The 27,253-nt window shown below is 53.1% G+C and overlaps 1 protein-coding gene across 4 annotated transcripts in view; it reads left to right on the forward strand.

The window, feature by feature from the left end:
- Nucleotides 1-26,646, forward strand: part of DCUN1D3 (defective in cullin neddylation 1 domain containing 3) — a 28,896-nt gene extending 2,250 nt beyond the window's left edge. For 3 of the 4 annotated variants that reach the window (XM_039840301.1, XM_039840300.1, XM_039840299.1), the window contains exons 2-3: nt 24,344-24,879; nt 25,907-26,646. In XM_039840301.1, coding sequence (XP_039696235.1) covers nt 24,449-24,879; nt 25,907-26,399 — 924 coding nt within the window. In that variant the 5' untranslated portion in view covers nt 24,344-24,448 and the 3' untranslated portion in view covers nt 26,400-26,646. Of the gene's footprint in view, nt 1-13,635; nt 14,346-24,343; nt 24,880-25,906 lie in introns of those variants that run through there. The other variant, XM_039840302.1, reaches the window with a different exon arrangement.
- Nucleotides 26,647-27,253: the final 607 nt, after the last annotated feature.

Genomic DNA, 27,253 nt, shown 5'->3' on the forward strand with positions numbered 1-27,253 from the left:
TCTTGTATATGAATCCTCCTTTGCTTCCAGCTCTGTAGGCTCGTAGGGTCGAGGTTGGGCCAGTGATGGTAATATGCCCCTGTTGGTTTATAAAGATGACTGTCAGGATCTAAGCTTGAAGTTGTTTTTTGTAGGGAGGCAAGTTTTATGTTGCAATTCCCACTCATGTCTGGACTGCCTGATGACTAATAATACTCAGCTGAGATGTGGGTTGGTGCTAAAAGTTCACTCAGTGGATTACATTAGATAAATGACCATTGTAGGCCCAACCCACTGTGTCTGCATCTTTGGGCTGGCATGTCACCAAGGGATGTAGCTACCCTATTTTTGCCTTTTGTGTGGCCATTCATCTCCAATAGTTAGCTACTTTTCAGCCTCACCTTGACCAGTTTGTTCCTTTGAAAGGTCCAGTCAGGACTTCCTCCTTGATCCGGCCCTCCCTAGCCATCTTATAGTGGGCTTAAACAGAAAGAATACACCGGTTTCTTCTTTCGAACCCCACAATAGTGACTAGTGTGTTCTTGGAGTGAATCGGTTCTTTGAGCCAGGCAGTTGAAAGACTTAAATGTTGCTTGGGCTATTTGTAGTAAATTCAGTATTAGAAACGCTAAATAAAACCTTTTAGCGCTTGGGAAGAATGAATCAGCGAGTCGAGGACGTGTCACCTGTTGTTGGTTCTAGTGCTTGAACGGCATGAGTTGGTGGATTGTCAGAACTGACGAAGAGAGCTTCCTGCGCAGGCCTGGCCTGGATGGAGTGGAGTGGAGTCTGCTGCTACTGTATTACTGGATTCCCACTTGGATGCAAATAGAAAGCCTTAGTTAAACCGAGCAAGTGACTGAAGTGTAGCTGGGACTAGACCAGCAATAGACCCCACCCTCTGTACTGTAGAGGAGCTCAAAGGGAGGGAGAGTTGATGCTGACTCTTCAAAAAAAAAAAAAACCATACATATATATTTGGCTTTGGTCTAGGTTACAGAATTTTAGACTTTGTATCCTAATACTGGGCTTCAAATGCCCTAGCCAATAGGTTTTTAAGCTGTCCACTATTCATCTTCATTTCAATGGTTTATTATAACCCAAGTATGAAAATATCCTGTAGGCTGAAATTTCGTCAGCCAGTTTGAAGACTGGTGGCCCTTCTAACTTCTGAAAGAGGGTGGATGGGTAGGAGGGAACTGGAACCCAGGGAGAAGCCATCGACGCCTACACTGGCCACTAAATGTGTTTGGGGCAAGAATCCACAAGTCTAAATGAATTTAGACTCTCGGAGCTGAGCTGGCCTTTTAATCTAGGCACCAGTGGATTTGCGTCTTAAACTTGGGGAGCCTCTGGACAAACTTCCGAAAGGTGGGCAACCTAGAAGGCCAGCTGGCGTCACTCCCTATCGTCGTCGTGAGTGTCTCGCATGGCGTTAGGTGACTTAACATTAATCCGATTTTGCTGCTGTTCTGATAGACTGTGCTGCCCTATGGCGAGTTAATGGTACACTGGCTTCCAGCTGTTTTGAGGTGAAGATTGGAACAGTGGTAATTAAGTGGTAACTCTTATCCCCCAGCTCTTGATAACGACTACGACCTCTTTGTGTCGATTTGCAGATGTTCATATGCTTGAAGCAGGATCGGTTCTTCCTAAGTGCTGGGCCAGTGTTCTGAAGCTCTTTGCACGATAGAACAGGGTGTTTAACCGAGTTAGTGTCTCTGAACTCAAATCTAGTTTCACTCGTTCTCGTGTCTGCTTTTCTAGGTAATGGAGGGTCTCATTTCTTTTAGGGGAACAAGGAGATTACCACAGCATCTGACCATTTAACTAGGGAATGATTACAAACTGCAGTTTAACATATTCATTTAGCGAAATAACGAGAGAAAACGTTGGAAGTGGCTCGAAAGGAGAAAACGAGAGGCAAACTGTCAAACCATCTTTAAGATGTGGCAGATGTAACCTTATTTAAATGTCAGACGTCAGAACAGGGAAGCTCAGTAAGTCAGTGCGAGGTAGTGATTAGCTTTTGTTGTGGCCCAATAAGCCACCTGTGGCCAGTGTCCCATACCAGCCTGATGGTGGGGGTGGCAGGCACCACGCCGATGACACCTCCTGATGTCCTGGGGGTGTGGCCTTGCTCAAGAGTGTCCTGTGAGCTCTGCTGTGTTGTTGGGGTTTCGGGCATAAGTGCCACACGGAAGCTTGGGCCCCCCGGCATGGGGAAGGCTCACCCACACTCCCGTCGGCCTGCGGGAGGGCTCGGCCGCAGGACCTGGGGACGGGAAATAATGCCGTCACTGAGGCCCGTAGGTCCACGCCACGCCAGGCGGAACCCGGGTGGCAGCGCTGCATAGTGTAGACGTCTCATTTTTGGACATGTTGAGCACTTTTTTTGTAGCCACTGCTCCAGTCTCTGCCTGTCAGTCTAGGGGACCACGGGACAGACGGGTCCCCTTCTTGGGGTAGCAGGCTGCTCCCACCTGCTGGGCAGCAGAGCTTGGTGTGATAGCTGTTAGCTCTCCTTGGCTGGTGAAGGGTTTGAACTCGGCGGCAGTGTTTTTCTAAAGTGGGTTGGTGTGTGGCCTATAATTTTGACTCCAAACAAGACTCAAGTCATAGCATTTACTATATGGAGCGCAGTTCATTCTTCCTCCAGCTTATGAAGAAGCAGGAAAAGACCCTCAAAGAACCTTAGACCATCTGGTGTGGTTTTTTGCGGGGCGAGGGGGCTGTGCAGAGCCCTCCCAGAGGTCATCACCAGGGCATGTTAGTGGCGGGGACGAGGGGGTTCGCTGTCTTCCTTCCGTTTCACTCCACTGCGAAAGTTACTTTCATATTCCGTTATGTCGGTGTTCCCCGTAAATGTCAGTCAAACAGAATGTCACGAGGCCGAAACGGATCGAAACGCTGCGATTCAGTAGGGCGATGGAAGTCTAGAGAGGTTAGGGCACTTCGCGCGGCAGAGCCGGGGGCCGGCTGTGCAGGGCCGGAATCCGCGCCCCGCCCCGTTTTGCTCTCTCGTTCACACTGCCCAGACGGCCAGCGCACTCAGTTCGTTTAACCGAGTCCTCGGTGTTCGGCCTTCTGTGCTTGTGGTTCTTGACTCCATCGTTTTGTCACTAACTACCGTTCTTTCGGAGAAGACCCCTTAGAACCAGCTTTGAAGCATGTTCGAAGCGAAGTTTTGGATGGGATGGTGCTATCCTTTGCTGATCTTCTCCTGAGTGTATTTCTCAAAAGGACGATAGTCCTTTCAGCAGGAGTTGGGGCTTTATCAGTCCTAGTTCTCAAGCCGAGCTGGTGGGTGAGCGGTAGAGAATGCCTATGCAAAATGCAGGGCGGAACACTTCCTTTCCCGGTGACCTGCCCCGGACACCCAGGTACAGCCTTTGCCAGAGCTCTGTGGAAACAGCTCTGATGGCCCTGTTCCTTTTTGCTTTGTGAAGCAAATTTGTTTCAGTTAAGCACCAGCTTTGTTGTCTACTTGGTGACTGCCTCGGGAGGGGAAGGTTGAAGTCTTAGGTCCTCAGAGGACACTGTCCCAGTTGCGACCTTTCTTCCGAGTGACTGGGATTCGAGAGCGAGGGGTGATGTGGTGGATGTCCTGTGTGGTTCTTTTTCCCTTGGTAAGTTAGTCTTTCTGACTTGTTCAATCATTTACTCAAAACGAGTGGCTTGTAGCTGACGCCTGTGGTAAGGAGAGCTTTGCCTGGGGGTTTCTTAACATTGAAAGGGGAAAGTCAAGGTTTTCCTAGAGGCATTCAGATAGGTGGTTCAGGGGTGGGGGAGGGGAGGTGGCGGTGGTCCTGTTGCTGGCTGGCTGTGTTGGCCGCCCACCAGTGGTCCGGCTGTGGACCCGGAACAGTGGGAACAGTGGCACTTGCTGGGGAGGAGGAGGTGGGGAAGGAGTTGGTCCAGGAGACTGCCCAGCCCCAGGAGACACCGTCCGTGGGCCGGGGGCCCTGACCACACACGCCCTCTCCCACGACTGGCGTCTGTATTCCTGATGGGGAGGGATGTGTGCAGGGGGGTCAGGCTGGTCTGGGCAGATGGGTCTGCACGGTGCACCAGTCATTCATGGTGGGCCGTTTGGGGAGGAGCGGTCTAACTTTTGAGGTCGCTGCCTCGTTTGACCAGTCAGAAGTTGGTAAACAACTGGGACTGTCGTGCCCCTGGGTCCATCTGCGTTTGGGTTAAAGTACATAGTGAAGCAAGTAGGAGGTGTCTCCTGTCATTTAACAACGTCCGTGATCCACAGGGAAGTTATATATAAACTCCTGAGGTGATTCGTGATTCTTGTGAGAACTATAATAAATGTGAAGTAAATCACAACTAAAATTATTAAAATCATTTTGATTTCTACAACATGCCATGTTCACTTTAGCAGGTCAGATTAGTTCTGGTCTTTTACAAGAAATTTTACTCTCCCAGGTAGGTACCGTGCCTCTGTCTATAGGGCCAGACTTCCTACCAGTGCTGAAAACTCTCGACCGTGCCCAGAATTGGTGATAGCTACAGACTTAATGATTAGATCACGCAGGGAAGTGGTTTCTGAGGTATTAGTTAAGTTGGTTTTAATGTGGACCTTTCTCTATTGAGGTTAGTGATTATGTTCCAACAACGATTCTCTGACACCAGCCGAGTGCCCAGCACTTCAGCTGTGACACGAACAGCCTTGAGTCGGTGAAGATGCCACAAGTTAATGGCCCAGTGTCACAAGATTGTCCCTCCCTTCAGATACCAGCCCCAACTATCAGGTAGCCTATGTTACCTGCACTGGTGCCTGGCGGACTACAACTTTGGGGGTTCCCATAACCTTCACCCTCAGATTCGATAATTTGCTAGAACATGTGACTCACAGAACTTGAGAAAGCATGATATTTAGGATTAGTTTTATTATAAAGGGTACAACTCAGGAAAGCCAAATGGGAGATGCACAGGGCAAGACACTGGTTGGGGACCCAGAGCTGCCACATCCCCTCCGGACATGCCAGCCTCCCAGCACCACAGTGTGTGCACCAGCTGTGAAGCTCCCCGAGCCTCATTTCAGTCGAGGTTCCTCTATGCAGGCACAGCTGATTACATCGTTGGCGACTGGTGATCGAGCCCCGGCCACCCTGCCCCACCCTGTGTTCTGGAAGGGGTGCCGAATGGTCCCTCCCTCCGGTCACGTGCCAGGCTGTCTTCCTGGTGTGGCCAGCCCTGCTCTCTAAGGGTCCACCCCGAGTCACATCCGCACCGTAAACTCCCCTGTGGTCCTTGGAAACAACAAAGGACACGCCTGTCACTCAGGAAATTCCAGGGGTTTCAGGAGCCCGGCAGGAACTGGGGACAAAGAGCAAATGTATTTTTTATTCTACCACCTGAATACACCAGGTTTGCATCTCATACGTAGCAATGGAGCACGTGGCTCCATAGTGTAGCGGTTAGCACGTGTGCTTTACACAAAGAAGGTCCTGGGTTCGCACCCCGGTGGAGCCACGGCCCGTGGTCTACGGCCACGCCACCCCGAACAAGCCCGATGTCTGATCTCGGAAGCTAAGCAGGGTCGGGGCTGGTTAGCACTTGGATGGGATACCACCTAGGAATACCAGGTGCTGTAGGTGTTAAAAAAAAAGTAGCAATGGAATAAGGCTATCTAAATTTGATCTTAGATAAGATGTGCATTTACTATTTGAAGGTTTTTTTTTATTTTAGTCAAAGTGCAAATTGAATAGCTTCAGATTACAAAGGAGCAAATTCCTCCCTCAATCAGTATGAAATGGCATTCTCAGAATGTTATATATTCTTGAACTTCACAGGTGCACTAGCTCTCGACCTTCCTAATGCGGGAAATGAGCTCACTTAATAAAGATCAGATACATAGAATTCATGTTTTCTTTCGGCGTGACGTTATAAACAGTCAGGTGGACACGGTGCGTCGGTTAAGAGCATCAGCCTACAGTCAGGCTGTTTGAGTCTGAACTTCACCACCTACTTGCCACTTGACTTTGGACGAGTCACTTGACATCTCTAAGCCTCATTTCCGTCAAGTATAAAGTGACGATAATCACAGTAAATAGTCGTGAGTGTTCAATAAAGACAGTGCATTCAAGGATGCGACATTGGTGCCGGGCACATACTTAAATGTTTAATAGCATTAGCCACCGTTAGCTGTGTGCATACGTAGCTGAGCTCACCTGGATTGGTGGCTGCCACAGGGCCAGGAACTTTGTCATTCTCCTCTGATAGGACATATGGGACAGTGCGGGAAACATTGCTAGGCACACAGTAGACACAGGTTTTCTGTCACTTGAAAGTAAAACCTGCCCTGGGTATGTGGAAAATGCAGGAGTGACTGTAATGGAAACTTGCAGCCTATTTCCCAGGCTGGCCGAAGGCTCCGAGCTGGAAACTTTCTCCTGAAGCCGTACAGAACACGTGTGATCTAGCAGTGGGGACGGGGGCTCAGTGGCTGGGATGCTGCAGGATCAAACGTGGGAAACTGATTCGGGAGATGCTTTGAGCTTTGGCAGCATCCCTTGCGGCTCAGTGAGTCGGGCACCGCCCCCCCACCCCCCTCCCCCCCCCGCCACCAGATGTTGGGGAGGAAACAGCAGGTCATTTCAGCTGGTCCAGGCAGAGAAAGAGAGAAGCTTGAGGTTCACTTGTACACGACCTCCCGTGAGGCCACATCTCCCCGTAGCTCACCCATCCGGAGATTCGACTGGTCACTGGACCCAGTCTTGGATTCTGGTCCAGACTCTACCACCACTACTGTGAGGCCCTGGGCAAGTTAGAGACCCTGGTAGAATCTGTTTGCTTAACCGTCACTTAAAGGATTGGGGACCCAAATTGCTGTTTCTCAAACTCTTTGGTAACGTTTTCGTACATGGCGCTTCCGGAAGGAACACTCGAGTGTGTTTTTTGTGCTGTCGATGGTACGTGAGGTGATTTGGGATGGCCCCTGGATGAACACTTTGTGTTTACTAGTTCTATAGTTTAATGTGTATCAATGAAAACAGCCAGCGTATCAGACCTGTGACTTCATGGGTAGTGTTCCTCAGGACGATATTAGAGTGGATGTGATTTTTTTAAGCTTTAAGAAAAGTACTAGGTGACCAGTAGTTGGGGTGTAAATGGATGGGAAGGTCAAAAAGGCTGTGTGGCAGTGGTCGAAGTGTGTAACTTCTAAGGTTTGATAAGCCTCGTGCGCCGCCATGCCCTCATGAAGTCTGCGGGCAGAGTAGAGCAAGTCCAGGTTTGAGTAAAGTCAAAGACTTTCCTTACTCACGCAGGTCGACAGATTTCCATTTGTGCATTCATGGCCAAAATGGCCATAAGTAGATTGCGGAGGATTTAAGCTGTAGAGGTTAGCACTGGTGACCGTGGTTTTAATAATGCAAAAATGAATAGTGTCGCTTCCTCTTTCGCCTTCAGCCGTCCTGCAACCTGGATCGACCTTCAGCTCCTTTTACTCTCGTCGGAGCTCCCCACGGTTCTGACCCGTCCTGTGGGGGAGGGAGAAAAATCCACCCCTTGTCTCGCACACACGCCAGCGTAGGTTCGGGAAGGCCGAGACGCCGCTCCCTCCTAGTAACCTGTGCGTTCCTTCGCGCTGGTAGCTGTTTTAAGGTTCACTGCGACGTGTGCCCTGAAGCTAACACTGGGGCTTCACTCAGACTTTCATCTCACTTTCTGCCGCTCTGCTCTTCACATGGAGGTGTCCTGAGAAGCGAAACCAGCCGAGGTAGAAGCGAAACCAACTGTTACGGGGCGTCCCTTCTTTTTCAGTAAAACCCCAGATGAAACTGGAAACCTCGACTGTGTAATCGCTAAGAAAGCTGCTTTCCGGCGCAGGTTAAGGCTTCTTGAAAAAAAAAATTTCTAATTTTTTAAGCCTTCATTTCCTGTGTTCCCTTGACATTTTTCGTGTATCTTAACACCGTCGTCTTTGATCGTCTACGTTTGGTTGGCCTGTGTTCTGCAAGCGATTTTGTTCTAGAATCACCTTCACATGAAGGCCACGCATCTGGTAATAAATTATTTAATGTTTCAAATCATAGTTTTGAAAAATTGCTGTAAAAATTGATTTCTGCCGCTCTCATCACGCCCATGTTCTTCCTGTTCCATGCATCGTCTTGTCAAGATTAGCTTAAAAGAGAGTCAAATGGTGACAGCGATTTAGCCCAAGATTTTTCTCCTCCTCTGTTTATTTAATGCAAAGTTTCTACATGATTCCACAGCGAGAAGCTCTGAGTTTCCCCAGCTGAGGTAGACTCTAATGTCCCAAGCCGCGAGCCCTCGTACTTGGTAGATTTTGGTTTTGTCATTCATGCTGTCCTGTCTCCTAAAAGAAGCGACCCGTGTTATTTGGCACATTGGGAGAGGGCTGTATTTTGCAGGATTAGAACCCTGGCTTCTCACCAAAGGCTGCGTTGTGACATTCATCCTCTGGGCAGGCCCACAAGACCTCCTCACACAGGGCAGATGTCAGTCTGAACCAGTCCACCTCCCTCGGCGTGGAAGTTAGATGTCGATTATAGGGAATGGCTGGCGAGTCCGGAGGAATTCGGAAAGGGGACGCGCAGGGCTTGTGACATGTGCCCTCGGTCTGCAGACCAGGATTTACGAAGCTGGAGTGAAGTGGTGTATTTCCTTCTCTCCTGGGAAACTGCCATTGGTGAGGATCTCTGTGGGCAGCTGAGTAGTTGGGCTTTTAAAAGATGAGAGCCACGTGAAAGACTGTTCTTTCCCAGTCCTCCAAATCATCATCTCCGTGGAGGTGTCTCCCTCGAAGTGCACGCGTTCAAGACCACACGTTTGAAAAGATGAAACGTAGGTCAGAGTCGGAATGAGAGGTGTACACAGTGGTGGAGTTTAAAACCTTTCCAAGCCATTCTCACTGTGGGCCTCTGTTGGGAGACTAAGCTTCTAATTCATCCGGAGTCTTTCACTTCCAAAATAAAACCTTTTCAGTATGTTGGGACCTTGAATTTTCTTGGTATCCGAAAGCGAAAGAACAGAAATGCGTAATCGAAGACTTTCTTTAACCCTAACCTCCCCAGGCAAAGAGCTAGAGTTGCTTCATTTACCCCAGCATTTGCTTTTCGGATTGCAGCTCACCAGAAAGAGAGGATAAAAGATTATGCAACAGGTAAAAATCTGCCCGGCTGCCTTTTCCCCCGTTTGGAAGGGAGCAGTCCCCTTCCCTCGCAGGCGGGCCAAGCTCCTCGATGTGGTTCCTGGCGTGGCTGTGTGCACACAGCACTTAGCCCAACCCGCTCACCACCAAGTCGGAGTCTCCAGCATTTAGTGCTTCCGACTCAGAGCCTTTGATTATGATAGCGGCTTAACGGAACAGAAATTTTGAAAACACACTTTTAACAGTACCTACAGTTTCTAAACAGATACAAGCAATTTTCTAAGGAGGACCAGACCATGGCAGTTCTCAAGTTAGACATACGTAAGCAAGGAACCGGCTTTCCCAGACGGAATGCAGATCATTCATAGGGGACTTCTGAAACGCAGAACTCGTCTTACAGGCTAGAGAAATTTGGCCTCCAAGTTTGATGTGCTCACTTGCTGCTTTCAAAGTGAAGCATGTGGTCTGGATGTTTTTAAGGTCTGGCCCTTAGGATTGGATACATTGTGTTTCAGGAGAAAGAAATGTGTTCACATGTTGCCAGCTATTCATCGCAGTAAATCCGAGTGCCTGTTGTTTATCTGGTGTTAAGGACCTCTCTGGTGTGGGAGGAAACATACCTACCAATTAGAGACATAAGAACAATTAGAAAAAGTAAAATCAGCGCTACAAAGTATCAGTGCTGTTAGTGAAGATGACCGAGGACTCTAGGTCAGCTGGAAGGGGTCCTGGAGGAGTCGGTGGGAGGTAAAATCTGAGCTGGGCTGGAAGGACCAGCACTGGAGAGCAAGGAGGCAGCGGTGTGTGTGAAGCTACGTCTCGAAACGGCAGGCGTGTCGGTGCCTGAGAAGTGGGGTGACGGAGAATGACAGTCGTTGAGGTCAAATGCAGAAGGGCCTCGTATGCCTTGTCGAGTTGGGATCTTACTCTGTAGCTGAAGGGGAAACAGTTAAATAGTGGCACAGTCACATGGGCCGTGTGTGTGGGAGAGAGACAGACAGACAGACAGACAGACACAGATCGCTCTCGTGGCAGAGAGCTTGGAGGGAACAGCTCATAAACTGAGAGTCTCACAGTGAAGATGGCGGGATCTGAACTGTAGAACTGCTGCTGAGGGGTTGGATTTAGGAAGTTTGCCTTAATCTGATAAAAGTGTGCGACTTCCACGTTCCACATGGGTTGGTGGCCTGAAGAGTACTCTGTCCCAAACAGTCCCCCCGAGGCCCGGGCTGATGTAGGTTCCATTATCATGTGCTGTCTTGGTCACCAAGCAGGGGAAGAGATGACTGGGACGTCATGTGCCAGCTCGGTGCTAAGGCTTGGAAATAATAAGTATCACATCTGCCTACGGTCCATCGGCCAAAATAGGCACATGTCCCCACTTAACTAAAAAGAGGCCGGGAGAGCAGCGGGAATGTTTGGTGAGCCGCTCTGGCTGTGCCACCGTGTAGGCACTTGGGTGGGGTGCTTCATTCCTGAGCTTATTTCCTCATCTGTAAAATAGGGATATCGGCCGTACCAACCTCATAGAGTAGCCATGTGGATTAACTGCCATAGCAACGACAGAACGCCTAGCATTATGTTTGGCACAGTAAAGATATTCGAGGGTTTGAACTGTCAGTTTGATCTTGAGATTTTCTTACCACGGGTCGTGTCTAATTAGATTCTAACCAACAATTAAAAAGCAAATTTAAAGAAATAGCATCAATTAGAGCACATCATAGAAGTGAGAGTAGATATTGCTGCAAGACCCTTTTTAAAATTCTTTTTATTGGCGACATTGGTTAACGCGATGCAGTACGTTTCCAGTGTAAGCAGACTTTTGAGTTGTACACATATCGATACATGCGTTTGGTCAGGATGTTAGTGTATTTCCCACTGAAGGTCGCAGCTAAAGTTTGAAAGACACTGCACTGGTCTAGTCGAATCTCATTTCACAGGGACCGAAAGATTTATGCAGACCGAAGAAAAACCCCACTCGCTTGTGGTACTGCTTTTTAAAAAGAAGCAGTTCAAACTTCCATGCTTTTAAAAAGCAGGTTTGAAAAGCATCATCCTTCATTTTGAGAAAGAGTAAGGCATGGATTTGCATTTTAGCTTTGCCACTTGCTAGCCATGTGCCCTTAGGTAAGTTTTATGCTTTCTGTGCCTTAGTATTCTCGTCTATAAAACGGCGATGATAATGCCTACCTTATAGGGTAGTATTGTCCGGTTGTTGCATTAGTTGGTATGTGTAAAAACGCAGTGAACCTTAGGCAGGTACCTGGAGACGTTAGGTAAAGCGACGGGCTAGCACCGTGCCTGTGGGTAGCTTTGTGCAGTGCACTGGATGCATAGCAGGTGCCTACTGCCCGTGCGCCTCTTTAGAAAGTGTTCGTCAGGGGCCAGTTAGTCCCTTTCACGGTACCTGACACGCTCCCTGCCTCCTTGGAACCTGTAATCCAAGATGCTGCCACTGAGACAACAGCGCCCTCCCTCTTCTGTGCACTTGTCATTTCCGACTGTGCTTGGGGGCCGTGAACGTTTACATGCCGTGGGAGAAAGTAATGCATAATGCCTTCAAGCCTCGAGTGCATAATAGAAACAATAAATGGGTCTATTATAGTAAAGTGTCACAATAGACGATTTTTAAAAGATCTGGTTGGAAGAACTTATTAATGAAATATTTTCCTTTCTGGTTTTTTAAAAAAATTTTTGGCCTGGAAGAGACAAGTGTCAAAGTTGTTTTTAAGACTGCAAGGTCGACTTCTCCTGCAGGGAGTAGTTGGTGTCAGCAAAGGACGTTTCGTGAGAGTGCTGTGCCTTCTGCCTGGGCCGTGGTGGGTGATGACACCTCCCTCCTGCTCAGCCCTTCGGTGATCCCGAGTAGTGCCCTGGGCCAACAGGAGTGAGTTCTGGCAGGAGAGGATTGTTAGATGATCCATGGTGCCCAGAAGCCCTGCGGGGAGGTCTTTATTGTCTTATTATCGTGACAGTATCTGTGTAGGCCTGAAGATTGATTTCTGTCACTCTCACGAGTTCCACCAGAGAGATTCTCATAACTGAAAGGGTAGCAGCTTGCTGTTAAATGCCCACATTTGGCTTTTGTTTTGACAAAAGGTATGTTAATCAGGAATGGCTGTTTGAAATCCAGAGATGTTTCAGTTAGTGATTTATTAATAGTTTAGAGGTTTTTTTTTTCCCCCCTGTTAAACTGATTTAACTTCTGCAAAATGAGTCATATTTAGGGCTTCAAGCATTTCCTCTTTGACTAGCAGCAAAAAAGGTTTGTTAACGTCGCTGTCGGGATTCATTTGTGTCAGTCCGGCCACCGCTGAAACGGAGGCAGAGGAAGCGTCACTTTGGTTTTCTATTATCTGACACAAGTGGACGTCCACTGTCGAACAGGCCTGCACTGTTTTTTATGACTCACCGAGAAATCATGCGGTGGTGTGATTCCTGTCCCCAGCTACCAGCGCCTAAACTTGTAATTTTCAACGTATTGTGTTAAAACAAACTTCTAATTCTGGCTATTTTTCTTTTCAAATTTATACCTAAAATTGGAAGCTCTATTTTTACAAAACACTGTCTTAGAAAAGTCATCGGTGTTGCTACCCCAAATTCTATTCCCGGGCCCGGGGGCGGGGAGAGGAGGGCCGGCCGCCTCACTGGCTGAGCAGGACGTGCGGCCTGCCAGCCGGTGGAGGTGGGGTCGGCTCTGTGCTGGTTCTGGGCCCACGTGTCTGGCCCCGAAGGCCCCGATTAGGGCTTTAGCTCATGGCCTTTCCTTGGCGCCCTGGGAAACGGAGCTCGTTGTCTCCCGTGGTTCTGAAGAGATGGAGGACTTGTTGGACCACATCTCTTATCCTCTTCGACAAGGTGCCTGCTGAGTCGCTCCATCATCCAGCGAGTTTCAGGAAATGTGAGCGGAATAAGGTATCTTGTGGTGCAAACCGGCTGCGAGTCCTTCGTGTTCAGAAAAGCCGCTGGCTCTCACTGTGGCATCTGCACTTTAAATGGGATGGAGAAGATGCAGGTCAGGCCAGCACTCGGCAAACTCGGGGCGCTTCCTAGAACGCCTCGCGGCCATGGCCTCCCCAGACGCTCTGGCTGAAGGGCGAGGCGGGAGTGATGGCTAGGATTGATGTGGATTTTTTCCGAGAGACTGAAGTGCAGGTCCAAAGGAGGCGCGACCGGGTGACCATCTCCCCAGCACTTCAGCTTCCAGCGTTGGCTTTGACCGTTCGAGGGGACATCCAGCTTGCGGCGAGGGCAGATCGGCCGTCCCCGCTGGCTGAGACCGGCGGAGGAGCTGCGTTGCTGTCACGTCGCTGAGAACTGGCTGGTCAGGGAGTAACTGGAACGGCGAGGCGGTCCGGGACAAGCTGGACCTCGGCGACCAGCTCTGGAGGTGAAATTCAGTGCTACCTGCCCAGGGCCACCTCCCTTCACCGTGGGGTGCTGGGTAACGTCCTCACGCACTTGGAATCGGTATGTTATTAAGAAAATCCGAAGGAAGAGAAAACACTTTTATATACAGTACATATTTTGGGAGGGGATAAAACCCCGTGTCTCAGTGGACCCACGCAGTTCAAGGTGAAGGTCCTGTGTGTGAGGAACGGTGCCACGCGCGCCCGACTCAGCTCCTGAGCCACGCGTTCACGCAGTGGATGTGCACGGGCCAGTGTCCCCACAGGGCTGCTCAGTAAACGTCACCGACTATTATCTATTCAGCAGATACCTATCAGACGCTTGCTTGTGTGACGTAGCGGAGGTGCACAGGACAGATAAAATCCCTGCTCTTGTGGCACCCACCTTCTCGTGGGGGAGCAGACAGTAATTAGTCAACACATGAGAATTTCAGAGAGTGTTATGTGCCGTGAAGTACCGCACGGTGCCGGATCGGGCATGACACGTTACATCGCAAGGACAAGGAACGCAGCTCGGCGTCTGATACCAAGGAGCCATTTGCTCTTCACAGTGACCCTTTGATTGTCCTGATTTTCAGGCGAGGCAGCCAAGCCACAGGGCGATTAGGGATGTGCTGGGGAGCAGACAGAGCTGGGCCGGACACACCCAGTCATTCTGCATCCGAAGCACGAAGCACGTCCTGTCCTTCCAGAAGGCCCAAGACGGCCCGGGACAGCTGTGGGGGCTCAGTTGCTGCAGGTGGCTTTCGGGCGGAGGGAGCGAATAGGGTGCCGCTCAGAAAAGTTGCATGTAATTTCATGGACCCCAGCACGGGGTACAGAATCCAACTGTGAGTATGAGCGTGTGTGAGTATGTGCAGTTTATTTTGGGGTCCAAAGTGATCTTCACATCTTCAGAGGTATTGGTGACCAAAAGTGCTTGTGGAGCTGCTGCCTTATTTTAGAATTTTCTCATAGTGGTTTCTGGAAACAGGCCCGAGTTGCTCGGGTATGGTTTTAATAGACAGCATTGCCACAGCTGTTAGGAGGTGGTGATTTGGGCAGGTCAGTATGGGCAGGAAGTGGGCAGGAACTGGGCTGGAATCGTCACTGTCTCAGCGTGCCAAGCCTATAATACCATGGTGCCAGCCATTGGGTACAGAGCTCTGTGTGTGATTTAACTATCTGCTTATCTGCACACACGTGACTGTACCCTTTGGCCATATGAATGCTCATTTGTGAAACAAGTAATTGGTAAAAAACAACAACAACCCAAACCTTGGGGCCTCAAGTTTTAACCTACAGGCAATTTTTATGTCCAATAAAGACTGACAAACACGAGCATTTTCTGTCGCCGTCTTCAAAAGCCAAATACTTTCTAAACAGGCCCTTTAGTACGTGACAGAAAGACACCGTCTCAGTGACAGTCCGTGAGACCGAGAGGGCAGCCCGGTTCTGGGCAGCTCTGGTCTTTCAGTTTCATAGGATGTGGTTTAGATCAAGTACCTGTTTCCGCGGGAAGATCGATCCTGTCCCTGCCCACAGAGAAAGGCTTCCGGGAGCTCCCGCCTGACAGCCTTTCACGTGGTGTCTGAGCGCTGGAGGAGAGTCCTCGGGAGCGGGAAGGTGGAGACCTAAGTGCTCGGTGACGTGGCTGCTTCAAGGAGGCCGAGGGTCTGGACAGCTGAACTTGAGAAGGTTATTTAGCACATCAGTCACTCGCATCGGGGTGGTCTGCCCGCTCACAGCAGTTTTACGGTGCGCACAGGTCGGGTCGCTGGTCCTGGTGCTCGGCTAGTGTTGCTGTGATGTATTGGGTTGAAAGTGTGGCCTCGTAAGTTGGTCCCAGATCGTGAATCAGAATGTCCAGGTGTCAGGTCTTCCCCTTTCTTCGCTCTGTGAGTAGAAGGGATAGGAGTGCCATAGCCATGTCTTGGCGGGGATTCTTTCTGCTGTGACAGAAAACCCGACACCTGGCTTGTAAAGGAGAATTCATTGGCTCGCATAACTGTAAAGTTTAGACTTTGATCTCACTCTAAGTGCAGGTGGATTCAGGGTACATATAATGCCTTCAAAACTCATGTTTGTCACTCGTCAGTGATTTTATTCTTGGGTCCTATGGGCACTTGAGTTGACTCCCCAGGCGATAGAAGGGACCATTTACTCCTGACAGTGACCTTTGATAGGCACTGTTAATTCTCCAGATGGCTTTCTGGTACGGTGACCGCAGTGCTTACGTCACTCTGGCTGGCTTAGGTCACCTGAGTGACCCAGTCTCGAAGCCAGGGGCGTGTGAGGCTTTGGTGGGCCTGAGTCACGTGCTCCACCCAGAGCCCCGCCCTAGCACGTGGCCCAGAGTGAGGGGGAAATTGGGCGATCACCTGATTGAAGAGCCTGGATGTTCAGGGGGTTGACGGTCTCTGCTGCAGGCAGCCACAGCCCTTGATCCAGTCCGAAGCTAGGAGGCGCATGTCATAGGTCTGTGGGCCGTGTGATGAGCTAGGCAGCCCGTGAACCACTTCCAAGGTCCCCACGGGTCCGTTTCGAACAAGCCTCGTGCTCCCGGGGAATGCGACCCCCTCAGGTTCTGGCTGGGCCGTGGGCCGGATCCTCTCACCCCCATGCCAGACCTGTAGAGTGGGGGCTGTTGCTCTTTAGGCCTTTAGATGGGTGTTGTCTGTGGGGACGTGGGGGTAACTCTTTTAGAAGAATAAGTTGGGGAAATTTAGATATAACTGAAAGATGTCCTGTGGTTTATCCCTCTCTGCCCCCCACCCCTACCCACGGTCATTTCATTAACACACTGTCCTGAAATCCTTAGAGTCAAAATCCTTGGATTTGGCAGCCTTTTTGATGTGATTTACAGTGAACCGGGTGGTCTCTTTCTTTACCTGTTTTCATCCTTCTCTGGAAGTTTGATGTTTTTTTCTTAAACATAATACCTTAATGTGCTTTTCGTAAGGATTTTTAAAACTTGAATTAATTGGCAAACATTACAGGATGACGTTGGGAGAAATACATACCACCAATACACTGCCATTATATGAGTCGACACTACCGTTTTGGAATTCAGATTGGATTATATATATCATTTTTTTGCATGCCCTTTGATCCATTGGTTCCATTTCTAGGAATTTATTCTCCGGAAATAATTAGAAATGTTTTTGTTTTAGCTGCATATCCTGGTTATTACCCCAGTATCGTTTGTAATAGTGAACTCTCGGAAGCAAGCTAAATGTCCAGCAGTGGATTAAATGGACAAATTTTGCTCACCCCCGCCCCCGCCCCCGCTTCGATGGAAGGCTTATCTGCCTGTTCACTGTTTGAGCAGCAGCCTCAGCCTTTCTGCGCCCTCTCTGCAGGGCTGCATGGCATTTTTGACAGATTGAATCGTAGGCTATAAATAGCCCCTGGGTTAGGTGAACTGGCTGGTGCATTCATTAGTCCTAATACCGGCATTACCACTGAATCACTGCTCCTTTAAAGCATTGTACGAGATGAGAAGGTCGACATGAAAAAGCGTCAGTGGAAAAGTTTGCCAGATGGAACGTACGACGCGACCCCCGTTCTGTTTAGGAGTTCCACGTGCGTAGCTTGTACGTGTATGTGTTTCTGTGCGTCCGTGTGTGCTCACTGGATAGACTGCGAGGGTAGGCTCCCAGATGTTAGCTGTAGGTGATGGGGTACGGGGGCCCTTTCTCTTCTGTATGCTTCTCTGTGTTTCTAAGCTTTACGGGGTAGCTGTGGAACGCCTCCGAATTTGACAGCGGGAGAGAAAGCCTCTGTGGCTTCCTGGGCAGCCCACTGATGCGGGTGAGAGCGGATCCTCTCTGACTGTGCAGGTCTCTTTTCTGTCTTGCTCCCTCTTCCCGTCCACTGTGCGTTAGCAGTCAGCTTCCATCGTGGGCTTCTAGGACAATAACTGAGAAACGTGGCCTTAATGGATTTGGATTTTTTTAAAAGAATTAGCAAACATTTAAGAGATTGATTAGTTACCACGTGGTGAACGTGAGGCCTGCTGGGGGATCGTGGCTCTGAGGACCAGACCCAGACATTCCTGGTCATTCAGGTGCCCTTTAAGACGTGCGGGCATTTGTCCTCTTTATTTTGGGTTCCTTCCTCCTCTTTCGATTAATTTCTCAGTTGCCCTTGTCGTCTTTCTCAGTTGCAAAAATCAAGTCTCATCTCCGGTTAACTATTCTTCAGTTGGTTGCTGACAGCTGAATTCCTGAGCAGGTGACCGAAGTGCACAGTCAATGTGGTGACTGCGTGTGTGAGGACAAATCATCTGCGACCCGGTCAACCGCCAGGGCGGCCCGTATCGGCCTGCTGGCTGGAAGCAGGAATCAGCGCCCATCAGGGGCACCCTTCCGTGGGGCCGATGGAGGCCACGTGCTACGGGAGAAACAAGCTGCAAGCGTAAACCAGAGGGGAGAGTGGAGCGGGCATGCTGTCTTTACTGCCGTGCCGGGGACACAGATCCGAGACGGCCCTCTGGCCCACGCAGGGGATGTAGCCGAGGGAGCTGGTGCAGAGGCGTAAGGAGTGGCCAGCCCAGGAAGCCGGCGCCCCTTAACGATGCCCCTTGCTCAGAAGTGGGCAGTCAGGCCTGTCCAGATGCATAGTGACAGCAAGAAGTATTCCAAGTGCCGGCTGGCGAAGTGGTGTGGCCCTTTTTTTTTTTTGGTTATTTTGAGTCATGTGGGATTAAATGTGCAGCTTTGGAGCCAGAGACCAAGATGCTTGATGGTTTGGTATTTGGACACTTCGTGGTACGTGCAAGTGCTGGCTTGGTTGCATTTGGCAAGTAGTGTTGGCCGTAGCTAGCCCACACTGGCTGCAGGCCTCAGGCCTCCGCTGGGTGTCTGTTCTTAGTAGTATATTCGAAGCATGCAAGGTAGGGAACGGACACGTTACAAAGAAGAATTACCTCGTGCAAGAGCTGGCTGGACTTAGGACCTACGGTTGTTTGACGGAACGATCACTAGTTTTATTTTCTTTAAAAAAGTGTTTCTCTTCCCTTTCTTCCGTCTTCTTTCTTTTTCACTTGGGAAGCCGCTCGTGTTCCTACCCAGCCCTAACTGCACCTGCTGGCTTAGCTGGCCGCAGCGCATCCTAGGACAAAAAGTCTTTCAGAGGCATGAAAATAGCCGCAGACGGGCCTCGTTTGCTTTGGCAGAGGGAAGGGCTTTCCCTCCCGAGTAGCTCTGGGTACGACCGACTCTCCAGAGGTGATCTCGTAAGTCCCAGGTTCCAAGTGACAGCAAGTATTCGCCCAGTCTTTCCTCCTCCTTACTTTTACAAGTTTACTTTCTAGGAAGTAACTTGCAAACAGACGCCACCCATTTCCCATCGTTTCCTGGGGTCAGTCTGCATCTGCAGCTGCCAGGTGGGACCAGGGGCTCTGTGGTCTCGCCCTGAGGCTCCCTAGGGGCGTGGCTTCTGCCTGCCTGGCCGCTCTGGCACAGCAGCTGGAGAGGAGCTGTCTGAGGAGTTCATGGGCTGGTGTTCTCTGGCCTTTGGGTAAGAAACAAAAACGCGCATTCAACTAGCTCAGCCAACTGCTGCACTGAACCTGGGATGGCGGGTTTGCTGTTGCTCAGGTGTGGAAATGCCAGCGTTTGTCAGTGGCTTCTTCCGAGGAGACCCTCGCTGGGAACAGGACGAGAGGAGTGGATTGGGTCGGCCTCTTCTCCCACGGAGCCTCGGAGCAGATGTCCGGTGCCTCGCTGACCCTGGGTTTCGGTGCCGTCACTTGCCTTCTGGTTTCCAGCTCCCGCCTGGTCCACGGCCTGGGCCCCGGGCGATGGGCGCCCCCGCCAGCAGCCGGCGCAGCACCCTCTGAGCAGCGATGCGCCGGCTCGTGCTGGTCTGCCTTCGACATGTCGGGGCTCACTGCTCACCCCGCAGAACCGAACGAGGGTGATCAAGGAGAGCGGAAGCTGGCACGACTGTGATCTTTCACCCCCGGCTTCCCCTCTCCTGGCCTTCCCTGTTCCCCTCGGCTCCGGTAGGCGTGGGCGAGGGCTGTGAGCGCCGCCCCCCAGGGAGGCGAAGGGCCTGTCCAGGCTGCCAGTCTGGAACTTCGGCCGCTCTGGGTGCCGGAGAGCGAAGGTAGTTGCAGGCTTCGGCCCGGAAGGGCTGGTGCAGACCCCTCCTTCTGACGGTGGGGTCCCAGAAACGCAGAGAGGGTAAGCGACTTGTCCAAGGGCACGCGTTGCTTCAGGAGTTAACCCTTCCCGTGGTCTTCGTGCGGTTTAGCCCTCCACGGTCGTCCTGTTTCCAAAGAGGCGATTCTGTCTCAGCAGGAGATGGAATGTCCTGGAAGACAGGGACTGTCACTCCACAGAACTGCCGAAGAGATGGAAGCAGCCTCCTGGTTCCTTTCTGGAGCCGGAGCATCCACAGGGACCACAGGGACCGCAGCCTCTGGGACTGCCCGTGGCCTGGCTGTGCCAGCTCCAGGCCTGGGGCCAGGCGGGCAGCCAAGCCCATCTGTGGGCCCAGCAGCCGGGGCCGGCACCAGGGAGGAGGGAGGCCGAGGCGGTTGGAGCTGAGGCCGGAGGGGAAGGGCCGGGGCTGGGCTGGTCCAGCGTCCCCCGAGTGGTTGCTGTCCTCGGCTCTCAGGTAACGCCAAGCTGCAGCGGAGTCTGGAGGCAGCTTCCTGGGGCTTCTCGTCTTTGTCTTATTCTCCTTCCTGCCTTTCCTTCCTCCCCACCCCTTCTGTCCCTGGCTCCAACTCGTTTATGCCACTTAGCTGAAGCAGGGGAGCAGAGCCACTTACTGTGGGAACAGAGAGCTGCTGCGGGCACCTTGGGGTCCTGCACCCCTGCCCCGCCCCCTGCAGAGCTGGACTGGGTGCTGCAAAGGGCACCGTCCTAGGAGGATGGAGGCGGACTCCACCGCCGTCTTTGCGATACTGGCTCCCGACTGCGACCGTCACGGGGGCAGCGCTTGCCCAGCTCTTCCTGTGGGCCAGGGATTGGGCAGAGTGGCGTCTAGTCCACCCACCGTCCTTGAGGTCCAGCTGCCCCCGTTTAAAGTGACCTGCTGGCAGTCACAGAGTTGGTGCCGTCACGGGGACTCAGATCCAGGATTTTCTGCCCCCAGGGCGTGTGCCCCGCTGTTCCCCACCCGCTGCCCTCCCTCGGGGCTCCCGGCCTCGCCTGCTGCCCTTCCTTTTCCTGGGGGCCGCGGTGGCGAATTCACAGAGCCGCGTTTACGCACGTGTGGTACCGTGTGCTGACAGGCGGAGCGGCATGTGTTGCCTGCGTGCCGTGCCCCTGGCAATTGGCTCTGAGCGCCACGGTGTGCTGAGCGGCACACGGGCATGGGATGCCCAGCGATCCGAAGCGTCCGCTGGGCGCAGCCGGTACCAGGCTTGATGTTTGCAGGACCCGTCGCCGGGAAGTCCTGGAGATCGCACGCCAGTGGCTCTGGGCAGCGGTGCGTTTGCGCAGGGCCAGGGCCGAGACTCCAGACTGTTTGAACAGGAGCCAAGTGCACAAGGTGAAGCGGGGCTGGGCGTCCGGGCCGGGCCTGGGGGCGCGGGGGCTTGGGTCCCCTTGTTCAGATGGGGCCAGCCTGGTACCACTAGGCTGTCCATAGCTGTTGTCTCAGGTGTTTGCTGGGAGGCTGGGGCACTGTGTGCCAGGTACCCTTCATCTGCATCTGCCAGCTGGGTCCGTACAGCCGTGGCACCGACACCGTTTTGCAGGTCGAGGAAATTCTGGTCTTGCTCCAGGCCAGACAGCTAGAGCCGGCCTTTGGCTTCAGCTGGAGCTCTGGAACAGGCTGGTGGGCTGGGACGTCACCGCCACCGCCATAGGCCCCCGGCCCTGGGGGGCTCAGCCCAGGGAAGTCGGTGCCACCTGGGTCGCCGTGGCAGGGCTCACCGCGGGGGTCACCGTTCTTGAGCCCTGGGCACAGATGAGCCATCGTTTCCTCTGCGGTGGTGACACCCCCGAGGTTGGGACCCATCTGTCGTTAACCTGTCCCTCGGTGCAGCAGTCCAGCCTCGAGGTGAAGGTCATGGTTCTCGAGCCAGACACCAGCTGTGGGCTGCGTGACCTCGGGCGATTCACTTTGCTCCTCAGTTTCCCTGCCCTCTGAGCGGAGTCGTCGTGAAGATGTGAGTTTAATGTCCACGAAGCGCTTAGCATAGTGCCTGGCCCAGCAGTGAGTGTTCAATAATTGATAACTGCTATTATTAGCTATTAGCTAACAGCCAGTGCATCCGGGGAGACTTTCAGCTTGCAAGCGGCCAGCCCCAGGCTGGAGCCAGAGGCGCACATGAAAGAAGGGGACCCACTGAGCAGCGGGGCGCGGGGCTGGCCTCGCCGTCCGGTCTGGAGCCCTGTCCTCCTGGCCTGAGCCTGCCACTCGCCGCACAGCGGGCGTGAGGGCATTTCAGAGAAAGGGGACGTGAGCTTCCGGCACTTGCCGAGTGATCATCTGTCTGACCCGACGTTCCTCCTCATCCGCTGGGCATGTTAACAGCCCTCGGTGTCAGCCGGTTCTGCAGTGTCGGGTCATCAGAAGATGTCGTCACATGGAGGGCTGGCCGGGCTGCTGGGGTCCGGGCCTCTTCGGGAGGCCCATCTGTCCCACCCCTGCCTGAAGGCCTTGGCGCCAGGGTCTGGAGGAGACTGGGACGGTGGAGCATCCATTGGGGGGTGGGTGGCCTGGGGTAGGTGGGTCGCACAGAGGCCAGGAAGTCCTCTTACCTGCCAGGTGCCGGGGCCTCCAGCAGCCGCAGGAGCCGAGCAGCAAACAAACCGTGGTGAGTCAGCGGGCCTGGGGGTCGAGCTGCCAGCCTGCGAGCATGTGGCTTTGTGTGAGTTGGGCCTTTTGTTTCCTCCGGCAGTCCAGCCTGCAGAAACAAATCTGGAAGCCAGACCCTCCACATGGTACAGGCCTGCTGCTTTGGAGATAATTCAGCTCAGGCAGTTGCTTTCCTTGTGTGCAGGTCCTCCAAGGATTAACCCTTTGCCTTTTAAGGTTTTAACAGGCTGTGCTTGTCTGACTAGCCGTACTCCTGAAGCCTAAAAGGACTTAAAAATCCTTGCGCAGGTCTGCCATTTTCCAAAGCAAACACCGTTGGCAGGGCTTTCTGTGTGTTTCTGGAGCCGAGTGAAACTGCATGCCTTCTGAGGGCACACGTGGATGTGTCCTGTCGCGTGTTCTCCTTGGGGTGGAGAACGGCCCACACCCTGACACGACGAGTCTCCGGTCCCGACAGGAACGATTCTTCGCTGTAAACCTGTACCCTCAGAGCTCGCCCTTAGAATTCCCTTGAAGAGAACCCCGACTATATCCGGGAACTATTTGGAGGAGTAGAGGTTACAGCACCAGCCTTCACGGAAAGCGCCTCTGCCCCATGGCCCGTCTCGTACGAGCTCTGAACTTGGATCCTGAAGGTCCACGAAAGCTCCCTAGGGCCGGGGAGGCATGGGGATCGCTTTCCCTGTTGCACGTGTGGCTCCTGGTCTGAGTTTCCATGAACGTTTTAATTTCAGTGGCTGCAGTTGACGTAGCAGGTGGCAGATTTTACAAGTGCAAATGCTACTCGACTTACAACGGGTTACGTCCCGATAAACCCATCGTAAGTTGAAAATATCATAAGTCTGAAAATGCTTTTAGTACACCCAACCTACTGGACACCATAGCTTAGCTTGCCTTAAATGTGCTCAGAACACTTACGTTAGCCTACGAAATCCTCTAACACAGAGCCCATTTTATTAGAGTCTGTCTCAGTTTATTATGTGTATCACTTCTGCATCATCGTGAGGCTGAAAAAGTATAAGTCGGGGACCACCTGTGCTGAATTGTAAACGGCTATTCTAGTGGACTGGTTGGATGTAAGGATGAGTCCTGAGCAGACAGAGTTTTCAGAGAAGTCACTTCACCCCTGGCCCAGGAAGTTCTAGCAATTCTTTAAAAGGCACGTTTTAATTACATAAGTACTAAAACCACCATGATGCGTTTGCTACGTATTGGTGCAGACTTTTCTTTTTCATGTGGCGATTGTCTTACATTTAGAGGTTGTGTTCGGGTAAATCAGGACTTTTCTGAAGGTGGAGACCAATCCGGAGGACCGAGCCTGCAGGCCTATCGGGGATCGCCTCCAGGGTGAACTTGGCCTGCATTCTCCACACTGCCTCGCGGAGGACCGAATGCGAGCCGTTCGGGGACCGGGAGCCTTGGGGTGGACCAGGGGCTTGGTGGACGGCTCCCGTGGGGGGAGAAAGGGCATTTCACGGCCTGCGGGGGAGAGTCCCAGAAAGGAATTTGAAGAGGTCGGAGACAAGTTTGACGTGGCCCTCGGCTGGGACTCTGCTTGTAGTCCTGGCTGGGACCCCGGTCCCTGTCTACGGGCTGCTGGGAAACTAGCTCTCTTGGCTATGGCCACCCCTCCTTCCTGCTCGTTCTGCTTAAGAAAATCGGAGAATTTTGACTTCAGAGCCTAGAGAATGAACCTTTTATTTGTACCTTCTGGCTTCACTCAGGTCAGGGAACTTATGGGATGGCAAGTTGGCCAGACAGGTTTCCTCTGGAATATTTCTGGCAAAACTCTAGTCCTCCTTGATGCGTTCTGCATATGAATCAGCCTCTGGAACCGATGTTACCTTAAGAACTTTAGGAATTTTCCTTACTGGTTCTCCATATGTGCTCTGGCCACCGCATTGCCAAAGTGAACATACAGAGCTGGCCCACGAGGGAGGTGGCAATGAACTCGGGGTGTCGCTCCTGGTTTATGGGGTGCCGCTGAGTGTTGGCTGGTCCCTGGAGGGGCACTGCGTACCTCATCTCCCTGTCCAGTGGTGACTGCTCTCTCATTTCTTTCCAGGTCGGCTTGCTCCTCTGGCTGATGGCATGTTGAGGTTCAAGGGCCAGTGGCAGCGAGGGCATCCGGTCCAGAGGGGGCCACTCTAGAGGCCAGGCCACCAGCACCATGGGCCAGTGTGTCACCAAGTGCAAGAATCCCTCATCGACCCTGGGCAGCAAGAATGGAGACCGGGACCCCAGCAGCAAGTCGCACAGCAGGCGAGGTGCCGGCCACCGCGAGGAACAGCTGCCAGCCTGTGGCAAGCCAGGTGGGGACATCCTCGTCAACGGGACCAAGAAGGCAGAGGCCGCCACCGATGCCTGCCAGCTGCCCACGTCTTCGGGCGACGCGGGGCGTGAGCCCAGGCCCGGCGCCGAGGAGTCCTCCTCGCAGAGGCTGGAGGAGCTGTTCGGGCGGTACCGGGACGAGCGTGAGGACGCCATCCTGGAGGAGGGCATGGAGCGCTTCTGCGGCGACCTGTGCGTCGACCCCACGGAGTTCCGGGTGCTGCTCCTGGCCTGGAAGTTCCAGGCCGCCACCATGTGCAAGTTCACCAGGTCAGTCCCGACGCCTGCCGGGCAGCGCCGCTGGGGCGGGCCCGGGGCGGCCCCTCGGGGCTCGGGTAAGTCTCTTCCTCGTTCGCCGACCGTGTCTGTAAAGCTGCGCAGGCTGAACCCCCGGGTGCCACCGTCTTCGCCCGCGCTGAGCGGGGAACGGCCCGCGCTGGGCCCCGTCGCCAGGCTGCTGCCCGGCCCCATTGCCTGCCACTCACCTGCCTCTAGCGCACCCGTCACGTGGCAGGTGCTGTGACTGCCCCGGGCACGCCTCCGTCACCGCGTGAGGCCAGGTGCCCCTGCGGGCCCTTCACACCTTGCCCTCAGGCACGTGTGCCGACCGGGACAGTGCGTCATCGTGGCCGTGCGTCCCTGGAGAGGTGGTCTGTGGGGGGCGTGGCAGGTCACCCCACGGTGTGCCGCGCAGAGCGCTGGGTGATGAGGGAGGGACTGAGACGCGGCCCCCGGCTGGGGTCCTGGCAGGCCTTACCTGCCCGGTGTGGTCAGCGGATACAGCCGCCTCTGAGGTGATCAGGGTGAGACCGTGTGGCCGGCAGACACGACTCTGCTCTTCAGCCACAGAACTCTGATCCCTGGTGGCAGTTACCCAGGTCCATCCAGAACCTTCCTGCTCCAGACGTCTCCCTTGGCAGTCACCAAAAAACATTCCAAAAACAGACACCCCATAGAGAACGAGAAGGAAGCAGGAAGAGCCCCTGTCCCAGAGGAGAGCCCGCAGCTCAGCTGAGTGGCGCGGAGAGGCGGGGCTGGCTTCGGGAAGATGGATGAAGGGTGCACAAGCCACTGCCCGCTGCCCGGCGTGTGCCAGGCCCTGTTAGGAGCAGCCGGCACACAGGCCGCAGCACGACCCTGCGGCGGGGAGGTGGGCACACTGTGGACGGGGGGAGGACAGGGCTCCTTAGCGGAGGAGCCGCGCCCCAGAGCCGCCCACCCGCCGCCGTGCCGTCCTGCCCCCCCGGAAGTGCTGCTCGCGTTCGGTGACTGACTGTGCCCCTCCTTCCTGTTGCAGGAAGGAGTTTTTTGATGGCTGCAAAGCAATAAGCGCAGACAGCATTGACGGGATCTGCGCACGGTTCCCCAGCCTCTTAACAGAAGCCAAACAAGAGGACAAATTCAAGGATCTCTACCGGTTTACATTTCAGTTCGGCCTGGACTCTGAAGAGGGGCAGCGGTCACTGCATCGGGAAATAGCCATCGCCCTGTGGAAACTAGTCTTCACCCAGAACAATCCTCCGGTGTTGGACCAGTGGCTAAACTTCCTGACAGAGAACCCCTCGGGGGTCAAGGGCATCTCCCGGGACACGTGGAACATGTTCCTTAACTTCACTCAGGTGATCGGCCCCGACCTCAGCAACTACAGCGAGGACGAGGCCTGGCCCAGCCTCTTCGACACCTTTGTGGAGTGGGAGATGGAGCGGAGGAGCCGGGACCTCGGGGCCGGCGCGGGGCGGGGCGCGCTCAGCTCAGGGCCCGAGGGCTTGTGCCCCGAGCAGCAGACCTAGCGGCACCGGCACCTGCCGGCGCGGATCGGACCTTTATGGAAATTACTGAAGATCCGGATATTTTCTACTTTACACCTTTCTCTGCCTTGTATCTGAAAGGGCTCTAAAATGCTGTATCATGTTTTAGGCACTTTCTTCACTTTTCGGTTATTTTGGTTATTTCTTTTTTTGGCGGGGGGATCCCCCCGAATAGTTGAACCTGGTTACATGTTGTGTATCTTTCTTCTGAAGCCTCCAGATAGAATAAGCCTGCCACTTCTTGCACACGTTAGAGTTTCGTTTCGGTGGGGGAGGGCGGAGCGGGGCGGGGGCGGGGCTGCTAGGTTGGGCCCCCATGGCGATGCTGCAGCGCCGGGTCCCAGTGTCGCGTGGTGTTTTCAGGGCGGGCGTGCACTGCGTGTGGTGCTGTTTACATGGTTGAATTTAGGTTGCGATAATTCTTTTTAAAGATTTGCAGAGTCGGCGAGCAGTGGTCACCGTCCGCCACGTGGCATTGACTCCCAGGCGGGCGGAAGATGCTGGGGAGCCGAGGCAGCCGGCAGTGCGCGTCGCCTGGCGACAGCCCCCTTTCAAGCTGGTGCGTCCGAAGCCCTCACGGTCCTCACTTCTTGCTCACGCCTTCTTTGACCCATTGCATTTCATGTCGAATTTATCCATCGACGAGCTGCACCCGTCAGTCAAGTGAGCAGTTTTCTAGGACGTTGTCCTAACAACCACTTAAGCTTCGAATGCAGAGAAAGCAGTGCTACCTCAGTTTCGCTGGAAGTAGACTTTGAAAGTTTTCTTTCTTTGATGAATTTTCTGTATTTTCATGTTGTAAGTGGAAATACTTTTTTTTTTTTTTTTCCTCTTCC

Source organism: Pteropus medius, unplaced genomic scaffold (assembly GCF_902729225.1).
Source record: "Pteropus medius unplaced genomic scaffold, Ma_sr-lr_union100, whole genome shotgun sequence".
In the NCBI taxonomy this organism is placed as follows: Eukaryota; Metazoa; Chordata; class Mammalia; order Chiroptera; family Pteropodidae; genus Pteropus; species Pteropus medius.